Raw genomic sequence first — 11,305 nt, 5'->3', positions numbered from 1 at the left:
CCTTAAAGTCTACTGCTAATAAGATACCTTGTGGGCAAATAGGTTTGATCAAACGACTAGCTTTGCCTTCCCGCAGGCAAACCATAAAAGCAACTTTGACTAATTTAATGCACTAATATTATCCTAACATGAAAAATAACTTACTGTTAACTTCTCAATTGTTCAGAGCTTGCAAACAGAACAGTGAGAGTTCAGACATAACATGTGAACTTCTGTTGTGTCACTGTTGAAGAATTTGAGGTCTTGTTTTTTATTTGGATGTCATGTCAGAACCAAACATGAGTAATTTTTTTTAACAATTTAAAATTTGTGAAGAAAGTGTCTTGCATTTCCAAGGAGCCCCTTGGACTACATAAAATCCCGTTAAATCAATTGGCAACCAAAGTCTATGTTTTAATCCAAGTATAATTTTATTATCTTTGCAAAATAAATTCATGTACATTGTATATTGTTTTCTACATGTTTAATAAGAAAAAGTACAAGGGCCTCAATTTTCAGCTTGTTGATGTGCAAAGCTTTAAAGACAGACCTCAAATGATTCTCAACAGAATGTGGTTCTACAAAGAATTAAGTGGGGGAGATTGAATACAAGTGTACTGCACACATTTTTCAGAAAAAAAAGAAAACACATCTTTTTCCATCCTTTTTAACTTTTCCGATGTTTTGCACGTTGGAGTCATCACACCCATAGGATGCAGAGCATCCCTCTGTGGATAATATGTTTTGTTAACTCACCCTAACAGAGCCCTGTTAGTGTCACCCTGCAGTTGTACTCTTATCCCTCGGGCAGAGGGGGCAGGCTCGCTGCATGCACATGACTGCGCAGCGCTGTGGCAGAAGGAGAGTGAGAGACGTGAAGCAGAGATAGCGGGGGATCTGATGCAGAGCTGGGAGCGAAGACGAGGGGAGCTGTAAACATAGGAAGCTGCATACAGTAGCTAGTAGAGGAGACTGGCAGACAACAAGTCAGGCCTGAGAAGTGGCTGCTAACTCAGCAGAGTGCCAAGGGCTCAGGCTAGATTATTGAAAGACAGCTCTGGACAGAATAGTGGAAGGGGAAGGAAGGAATGATGGGCCATTCTCTGCTTGTCTCTCTCAATCGCCTTTGAGAGAGGAGTTGGCACAGCTGGGCAAGATGATATAGCAGAGTGGACTACACAGTGGGCGTCTATTTTGGTCCTGCTGTCAGACAACGATGTCACCTTGGACAAATGGCAGTGCCGGTTAGAAGGAACAGGTTGCACGGAATGGGCTACTAAGTATGTCAGGAGTGGATAAAGACGAGGAACCCGCTCACAGACTCTACTTCTACTCTGTATGTATGATCTAATGTTTTTATTCCCATGTTTTGCTAATGAGTCAGTGCTCCCTTTCTGTTCATGCTTATGTCTGTTTGTGGGTCTTGCCAAGAGGGAAACCTGACACTTGCCCCTTACTCAGCACTGTCTTGAAATTAAACAGGCGGTGTAGTGCATGGCAGTGGACTCCCTGGCCAAGTAAGATAACAGTAGTTACACACTAAAGTGTTTATCTGCTCTGCAGGCCAGATGACAGCTTGCATATAGCTTATTAAGTAGTCATTAAGTGGATCACAACAATGTTGTTGCAAGGCTCTTTGTTTACCTCGGCTATTGCACAGGTGTTTAGGAGTTGTGAGTAGGTACAGTATTCTTAAAGAGACTTTAATCTACTGGCGGTCCAGGTTTGAGTGTAAACCTGTGCTCCCTACATGACAACTTTTTCATGTTTTACTGTCCAGTTCTTTGATGTTCTTTTATGTCTTTGTAGTGTCTTTCTAGTTACCAGAATAAAGCCCAGGCCACGCCATTTGACAAGTAAAGAATTTTGCTCACCAAAAGTAGGTCAGCTGGCCATCTCCCTTAGGGACGTTAAATACTATCAGACATTTGCACGCATGCTGTTTCTGCATGTGTATCGCCTAATGAGTCATGTTGATATGTATTCTGGTAGGTTTAAATGAAGTGGCATGTTGCATTACATCATGCCAAGTTAATGCTTGTTTTCTCACATCTTCAGATATAACTGAACATATCTGGGGGTTTTTTTTTTTTATTTTTTTTTTACATAAACCAGAAGAAGAATTGTTTCCTTCTGTGCAGCAACAGTCTGTTTGAGAGGCAGCCAAGTAAAGACACAGTTTGTTCCATGACTCATGTACGTAGTTAAGTGGAGAACAGCTTCTCATTTTAAATAAGCTTATTTCAGGTGGTGGTTATAGCTCAACTATAAAACGGCATGAAAATTAATTCCTTTGATTTTGATTTCACACAAGTCAAAGTATAGATTCAATAATTTAGAGGAAGTGCAGGAGTGGTACAGGCATTTCTGTGAGGAGGATAAACACAAGAAGGAAAGATCCAAACTGAAAGGCCTTGTGCTGTTTCTTCGTTATCTCCCTCCTTAAAAGCGGATTATTTCATATAAACAAGTATTATTTTTATGACATTTCTCTATGTGCCGGTGATTTTGGGAGTTGCTGATCCAATGTTTTATCACAGACCATATTGATGTGTCTGTGATAAAGGGTGCAAAATCTGACTGTTTTTTGGGGGGAGGGTTTGTTGTGTCTTTTTTTTAGTTCATAGGATTTTTTGACTCGAGTTTGCAGTCAGGTTCACTGATGCATATTCAATGTGTAGGTCAACCGTGATGCTCACTGAGCACAGAGTGTGTTTAAAGCCTCTGCCTCTAGCTGTTTCTTGTCATGGTCTGTGCCATTAAACCTCACCCCTATGCTTATTATGTTACAATGTTGTGTCTTCAGTTCTGGTTCAAACATTAGCAAGCACGGGTCAACGATTGGAACAATATTTTCTAATATACTTTTATTTGAAAATACTAAAAATGCATCAATTTCACAGTAACCTTTTACATCATTAATCCTCCCCCCAACTGATGCCCATTAAAAGCAATAAAGTACTTGTGTAAGGTTGTGTAACTTTGTGTGCATCAATGTTTGAAGAACTGAAACGACATTCTGCTGCTGTGTATATTTCAACTGTTCAAAATCTGTGTGCAGGATATCTTAAAACGGAGGTAACCATAGCAACACTATTCATTTCAGGATGTGCTGTAGGCTAAAACTGGAGTTTAAAGTTGTTTAATGATTTACCAGTCTGGATTCTCAATTTTTTGTTTTTAATTTTGAAGAATTGTAGAAATATCGACTATCTGTCAAATGTTTTAAATAACCTAAATATATTTTTTTCTGTATCAACCATAATGTCCTCTGAAACACCCTACCCCTCCTGTTTTGGTGACCATTAACATGCCCATGATTTAAATATTTGTTGTGTGTTATGATCACTTAGTTAAAGCGAGTATACGTTTCAAGATCTTGTGAAAAACTACAACAACTCCAGACATAAAAGTTTTGTGAGCTCTTGAGTTACTCGTGTGTGATCCTGTAAAACATGTTCTTCTTAATAAGAATGCGTAGCTCAAGTGAAATGTATATATTTTACCAACAACAAAATTGTTGAAATTGGTGACATTTTAGCACTACAATGCTCTTAAGCATGTCTCAGTATGTGGAAAACTAATTGACCAGGGGAAAATTTGTAGTAAGTTTTTCTCTCTGTCCTGCAGACCTCCTTTCAGCGTTCCAACAGCCACGACAAAGTGCGAAAAATAGTTGCAGAAGAGGGTCGCACTGCTCGGAATTTGATCGCCTGGAGTGTCCCTTTGGAGACCAAAGAGGAGGAAGGTCGGTAACGGCATGCAAAACAAAATTTTCACCAATAAAATTATTAATGCGCAGGGGGTGTCACTAATTGGTTTATTTGTGTTTAGGTATTCTTTAGTGAATGCCAAATGTTTAGTTATTTATTTTTAGTATCCTGCTGATTTTACATAAAGCTCATGTTGGATGGATGCAGTGTATGTTGGGGATTTTTCAAATTGTTCACTGGGCAGCTGAAATGAAAGCCAAATGTAGCTTTTTTTTCAGCTGCAGACTTGGAGTCAGGATTTCCGAGAAGTTGTCAGAGAAAATCCCTGGTATTACTTTTATTACTGAGGAGGGCAGGATGAGGAGATGCAGCTCTGAGAATGTAGAGTTCATAAAATCATTGAGGTTTTTAGAGTTTACACTGCACCTGTACAATGTTTGCAGTCCAGTCTTCTTAGAAGGGAGCAGATTGACAGTTGGTTTATTGCCAAAACTTGAAAAGATGGAACTGCGACTCATTAAGTAATTGCTGAGTTAATACACACACTCTCCATTATGTTTGTGTGATTTCCTCTGATTGAATGCATCATGAGGTCACTCGTGAGGGTTAATCTTTGTCTTTGACAGAATAGCATAATAATTCCTTTTAATTATTTGTTTGTTTTTTTGTCGTACATTAAAAGTGCCCGACGGCACAAGGTCTTCTGCATTTTACTCTGACTGTTTATATATGCTAACATCCTGCTTGTTGTAATGCTTTGAGGTTTATTGTTTGCTGTGGACATGCAGCAATTTATCCCACTTTCCAGATTGATATGTCTATTGACATAAACTAATTAAAGCTACACTATATATTTAGTTGCAGTGTTCATTAAAGTTTTGATTAGTGCAATATAGTAAACCAAAAGGACTGCCTACATGAAATATGAGGTGGGATATTATATTTAATGTGCTGCCTGTTTATTCACTCTTTGCTTGTCAGGAAAATATTTGCCGAGTTGAAAGGCCTTTTACTACCAAGGCCAACATCTGATTTGTGTCTTTGTGGCTGGGTGGCTAAAGCTTATGGAGCGTGGTATGAAAACGATGATTTGAGCCAGAATTTCCTAAGACAGCTGCAAATTTACAGCAATATTGCTTGCATACATAAGCAGAGAGCACTGATTAAAGCATGAGAATTAAAACTATTTATTTTAAAATTACTGTATTAAGAGACTTTTTATTTTATTTTCTACCTCTCAACAGTAAAATGACTGTAAAAAAAAGATGACAATTTTTTCCTCACCGTTTTAGAAACTACAGTTAATTCAGCTGCACATCCATGCATAAATATTTTGCCTTCATTAAGTAACTTACAGTTAAGTGCTACGTTGTATCCTTTTTTAACCCTCTGCTCATATTTTAGAGAGTTTTAATATTTTTTTTCAGACTTCTGTTAGCTTTTTTTTTTACAATCTCTCCAAATAAATGGCTTATTTATAAATCAAAGTTGCAAGGTGTCTGTAAAAAGCTTTTTAAAAAGATGTTTAATCATATTTTCAAGACTTGAATAATACGGTCAGAATTTGGGAATAGCTGAGAGACTTCTGGACTTTAGTCCATCTGACACAGAAAGATCCACTCAGAATTTTCTGACATCCTTCCAGCGCTTTAAGTATGTTCACAGGAAGAATTGATTTACCACCAGTTATTAAATTCTACTTTAATATATTATATGTATTTTGGATGTGAAGTTTGTCTCTGTTTGCTTAGTTTTTCTGTTACATTTTAGTTGATGTCAACATTTTTTTTTGTTGCCGAGGGAAAAGCTTAATGAGGTGTCTGGTTGATTTTATTGTTTAAAAATATGACCTTAGCATTTCTGGATTAGTTGGATAGCTGCAAAATGTATTCTGGGCCCTTTTGTTTAGATTTGTATTCATAACTTTCTTTTGTTCTTAATTTTGAGAATTACATTTTTGGAGCATTGGTTGGCATGACCATATTCAAGCTTTGGTCATCGTTGATTTGTGACAGTTTCATTGGATTAATGCAAACATATTGACAGTTAACATATATTTTTTTAGAAAGTAAATAAGGCTCATTATCTGTCTACTTTCATCCCTTAAAGCAAAATCCAAAGGCTGTGCCAGCAGCTGTTCAAAGCCTCAAAGGGTCAACGCTGGACAACCGAAGAATAAAAAACAGGTTAGAATATCATCTTGTTCCAGTAGAGGGCCCTGTTCACCAACATAATTTTTCATTTTCTTTTACATCAGATCAACTCCCTGGTTTACAATGTATGAGTAAATCCATACATTTGTATAGAGATGACTAACATGCATTAGTCATCTCAGTCTTTATATAAAAGGATTTAGCATATACATAATCTAAGGTAAAAAAGGTTAATGCGAGAAGGGTTTGTGTTTCCATTATATTCTGTTTGTTCACAGAATGCTGGTGTGGAAAGTAAGAGCACATCTGGAACCGTATTGGACAAGGGTACTGACAAGAGCCCCACCAAAGCCAGACAGCCCCGCAAAGTGGACCTGCGTGCTCGATACTGGGCATTCCTCTTCGACAACCTGCGTCGGGCAGTGGATGAGATTTACGTCACATGCGAATCTGATCAAAGTGTCTTAGAATGCAAGGTTAGTCTCATTCATTCATTCATCATAATCTTGGCTTTCCCAAATTGTTGAAAGCCATAGTGTAATCTTGTTGTACATTGCCTTCTGAAATTGAAGAAATAAAAAAAAAATCTTTCTCTCTCACGTGTGGCCCTTACAAAATATAATAGGTGACCTTAACAGACAGAAAACGGGAATGATTTAGTCTGATTGTGTGTCAGTTAGCAAAAAGTGTTTTTGTATCTTTTTCTATAATATATGCAATGTTTCTGGTTTCTAGTGGTTAGTTGTTTATTTTTGTCTTAATAAAAAAGTGTGCTAGTTAGAAATTTTAAGTTCTGATGCAAAGATCATTTGGTCACATTTCTTATTTAAATTTTACATTCCTATTCATACTTGCTTATGGCACAGGGATTCTGACGTTTTGTTTAGATAGTTACTGCACATTCATATTATGTGCAGTAACTATATAATATATAATATTTTTAGTGTTTCTTTTTGAAATGCATCTTCTGAAACAGGAGTTGGCTGTTTTAGCTCCACAGATAAAAGATAAAAAATTTTTTTTAGATAAAATTAACAACTTTAACTAAATATTTTTTTTCTTGATGCGTTGGGATGGTTTTCATGGAACCCTGTGCTGTTAGTTGTTCCTGTAGGACATTTTGACATGACAATACATGTCCACCATGCTGCATTATGCTGAACATGGTTCTGATGATGGCCACTGGTCCATTCCAAACCCCGGTTCCCCACGGTGGGCTTGGCTCGGTGTCAGTGCCACAGCACAGTACCCGGTGGTGCGATAACCATGCTGTCTGTTGTCCTGTGTCAGAAGACAAGTTGCTTGGTGTGTGTCCTGGTTTTTTTTTTTTTTTTTTTTCCTCTCTATCCATACCCCACTCTCTCACTTGCTACTTTCTAATGCTGGCTAATGGGCATGAAGTGTTGTTGCTGGTCATAATCCCCTATCCCACCCAGCTTGGGCTTAATGGACACTGATAAATGATGGAGTCAACTGGAGAGGAAACAGAGTGCTTTGATTACCCCCAGCGACAATCCCCTGGTGGAGCGGCGAGCTGTCTGTGTTGTATGCACTTACAAAAACAGCTCACCATTTTCCACCTAAAACTCTATGAACATTATCATTGAAGGGAAGTGATGCCTAATTATCCGCTAAGGCAGTGTTACTGTAATATATGACATAATTTCATGTAAGCACTCTTTACTGACCTAATAGAAATTGCTTTCTGTGTCAAATGAAAATTGTTTTCTGAGCAGGCGGGATGATATGTTTTTCTTAATAATGCTCTTCTTAACCAAGAGCAGAATGGAGACTCTGACTCTCTAACAGGATAAATGGTCACCACTTGTTTCTTATAAATGTATTATATTTTTAAATAGTTTCTGTTTATACACCACTTTGATTGCTTCCCACCTGCTTATATTATCAAGAATATAAGCAGTTCCCTTCCCATGTTGTCATTCATTACCAAATGAACACCATAGCGGACTGTGATGGTTGACCATTGCTAATCAGCAGGCACACTGCTATACGCATCTTTCACCGGATTGACTTGTCTATTAACTAAAAGCACCATGAAGCTTTACTCTCAATTACCACTCCCTTCATGCTACACATCAATCAGTTGTGTCTGTTTCATTGCAGCTCTGGAAAAAAGCTTCTCACAGGCCACCACATCTGCAAAACCAATGCTGCAATTCAGTCCAAGTGCAAATAACCATTTGTTGTAAAGGATGTAAAGGATTGGCATGCTGCTCTGGTCTTCGTTAGCGCTTTCCTGTGAAGTGTTTGTCTTTACATAGCTCTTGTTATCAAGCAAACCTATATTAACTTCCTATGGCTGTGCCTGTTACTTAATATTGATCAACCAAATGGGGTCGCCTTGCTATATGATGGCTCACATGTTTTTAAGTAATTATTTGAAACAGGTTTTTATAATTGTGAAATCTCATAAAGTAGAGTTAAGGTGAAGCTAGATTTACTGGCTTTAAGTTAAAGGCTTTCTGTAAGTCATCAAAAGTCTTGTATGTAATGGGTATATTTTTTTCATTTAAAATTTATGTTAAATATGGCAAGATTTTTAAAATCATGTCTTCAGATTCAAACATGACGAAATTAGATAATAAAAGACTAGAGCATGATTTTACTTTTTTTTAAAAATCAAAGCACAGAAACTTTGCTGTCGTCTATAAGGTAGATCGTCCTCATTGCTGTTCAATTCTCATGAGTTGGTTTCTTCCTTTTAAGGTAGCTTCATATGCTAGCTTTTGGGTGGCCAGAGAGCCCTTTAGGTGGAAATTGTTACTGTTGTTTATATATTTTTTTAAACTAAAAAAGATCAATAAAATTAAGTGTGGCAAACGGTCTGAGACGGATTGTACTTAAGGTATTATATTGCAGCATATGTATTTCATGTATGTGATCCAATGTTATTTTGTCTAAATTCTTAGGTGTATAGCTTCTGTAAGGATTATGTTCTTGCCCAGAAGAAAATGTCACAGGGTTGTTTTTTACTTTTCAACAAAAATCCCTGTTTATGTTTTGCTTTAACAGCTTTCATAGCTTTCAAAGTTAATCAGTATTGGCAGATCAGATACTGACAAATCATGAAATGTTTTCCTTTTTATTAAATTCTTCAAAGTTGGTGCATTTCCCCATATTTAATCAGTAAATGCTACTTTGAAACCTTTCAGACTTTACTAGTTTTTAATTCTCTGATTACTATTTGGTGCATCTGAGTAATATCAACTTTGGTCCTTGATCTTTAATATTTTTTAGGAGGTGTTGATGATGTTGGACAACTATGTTCGGGATTTCAAAGCACTCATAGACTGGATTCAGCTTCAGGAAAAATTGGAGAAAACAGATGCCCAGAATAGGCGAGTATTTTTTGTTTGTTTTTTTAATTAATTTTATTTACCGTTGATTTCTGTCCTTATTTGTTTCCAAGTCTCACTCAATCCTTCTGCTAAGCTGTTCTCAGCAATGAGACGGGAAGTGCGGGTGTCTGCTCTATGGCTTTGAGTCACAAACAGAAAAGATCAATAGTCTTGGCTTTAATTCAAAGCGATCCATGAGTTTATTGGCTTCTCTTTAACACAGTGACCGCTGCAGTCATAAATTGACTAAGAAATTAAATTCCAAGTGCCGCCTCCCTATTTGTCCATATAAAGTGTACTGTTAATCAATAGGGCAATCTCAAACTTTTGCATGTTTTTGGCAATAATTAGCTATTCAGCTTTTATACATATAATGTGAGGCAGGTCTATGCATATGGATTTACAATGAATCAGGAAATTTCAAATAAAGCATCTCGTTAAAATTGTGCAGACCGACTTCTTTAGCGTGGGAGGTGCGAAAGATGTCCCCTGGACGCCATGTAATGCCAAGTCCCACTGCAGACAGAATAGTACCATCTTCAGGTACACGTCGCACCCTAAACTTTGGGTAAGCATACTATTTTCTTTTAAGCATTTGTTTTTGACAATGTGTTTTTTATTTTTTAGATTGCACTTTGAATTTGATGATATTTGAAAGAGCAAACAGTGTGTAGCAAATAGGCTGATGATTATTGAGGTATTGGTTTAATGTGATTTGTTGAGGCTCTCACTCTTCACTCACAGAATTAGTGAAAAGGTGTAGAGGAAAGCGTCGGTTAAAGACTGCTGAAGCATTGGTTCAATATGTGCACTGCTTTGTAATCTGATGCTGCAGGAAATGGATATTGATCATGACAGAGCCCTGTTGTATAATCCAGTTCTATGCTAGCTCACACTAGAGCCTACAGGGAGGGGTAGACGGACAATCTTTTGTAGTTTGAAGTGTTTTTCAGGGTCTTACCAATAAAAGCTTTGTTTTTAAGTCAATTTTACCTCTATGTTGATATTTGGTTGACCGCTTACATTGCCTTTTTTTTTTTACATTTTTGTTTATATGTGTCTCTGATCTTCATTAGTAGTACTCCACCAGCTCTGGCCGCCGCTCGGCTCTCCCACACAGGGCCCAGCTGGGCGGACAGAGTAAAGTGCACTCAGGCCACCCACAGCACCAGTCAACCAACCACATTACCAGCAGAAAAACCGAGTAAGAAACAACTCAAAAGCCAACTCCACCCTACTGTCAAAAAAAAGTATTTATAAACCCCCCCTCCCCCCAGGTAAAAAAGATGCAGAAGGCTGGGAGACGGTGCAGCGGGGACGGACTGCCAAACCCCGCTCTGCTTCCATGGTTGCCAAGGTCAGTCCTGTCTTGGCCCATGTCCCCGCTAAGCAGGACAGCGCCAAGTGTAATCGGTCACATCTACCACCACAGGAACAGCCACAGCGCCGTCCTGTGTGTCCCTCGGACAAGGACATGACCCAAACTGACTTCAGGCAGCAAGTTACTGAGGAGCCTGTCCCAGTGGAGGAGGTTGAACATCCACAAAATGGACACATAATGGAGGTACTAATGTTGAGTACCGCATGACATCTCTCTGCTAGAACAGTCCCTGGATATCAATTATTCACATGGAACAGTGTAACATTAGCTCATTTTATCAGCCGCATTTGTTTTTGTTTTGGGCTCTGAGATATTAATAGGCAGAGCGTCCAGACGGGCCTGTCAGCTTTGAAGCGATTGATTGTACATTTTAGAAGCAGAAAGACTTGTTTTCATTCTCATGAATAAAAGCTGACAACACCTCAAACACACTTGGTAAGGGTGTGTTATAACCTTTGGTTGTTGTAAAATACAAATCTGTATATTAGTCTACCAGCTCAGTTTGTCTCCGATGACCAGAGCATGATTAGTAGACATGGGCTGGGAGGAGATTGTCACCATATGATAACCTTAAGTTAAAAATGCAGTATAATGATTTATATTTATTAATGCAATATCTGAAAAGAAAAATCAATAACATGTTCTATTGCTTTTATTTAAACCTAAAAGCAACAATTACTCCTAGCACTACAGATCTTTTAACATTGATTTTGACAATTA

General features: G+C 37.9%; 1 protein-coding gene across 6 annotated transcripts in view; it reads left to right on the top strand.

Moving 5' to 3' along the window:
* The window catches only part of scaper (S-phase cyclin A-associated protein in the ER), a 64,400-nt gene that overhangs the window by 1,353 nt on the left and 51,742 nt on the right, over window positions 1-11,305 (top strand). For 2 of the 6 annotated variants that reach the window (XM_028028679.1, XM_028028649.1), the window contains exons 2-8: window positions 3,610-3,727; window positions 5,802-5,878; window positions 6,124-6,321; window positions 9,104-9,204; window positions 9,656-9,772; window positions 10,281-10,408; window positions 10,482-10,768. In XM_028028679.1, the coding sequence (XP_027884480.1) occupies window positions 3,610-3,727; window positions 5,802-5,878; window positions 6,124-6,321; window positions 9,104-9,204; window positions 9,656-9,772; window positions 10,281-10,408; window positions 10,482-10,768 (1,026 nt within the window). Of the gene's footprint in view, window positions 1-901; window positions 1,316-3,609; window positions 3,728-5,801; window positions 5,879-6,123; window positions 6,322-9,103; window positions 9,205-9,655; window positions 9,773-10,280; window positions 10,409-10,481; window positions 10,769-11,305 lie in introns of those variants that run through there. The other 4 variants (XM_028028667.1, XM_028028672.1, XM_028028689.1 and 1 more) reach the window with 4 other exon arrangements.

This window comes from Xiphophorus couchianus, chromosome 2 (assembly GCF_001444195.1).
Source record: "Xiphophorus couchianus chromosome 2, X_couchianus-1.0, whole genome shotgun sequence".
Lineage (NCBI taxonomy): Eukaryota > Metazoa > Chordata > Actinopteri > Cyprinodontiformes > Poeciliidae > Xiphophorus > Xiphophorus couchianus.
The sequence above is the reverse complement of the archived record's forward strand: the minus strand, read 5'-3'. Positions and strand labels throughout refer to the sequence as shown.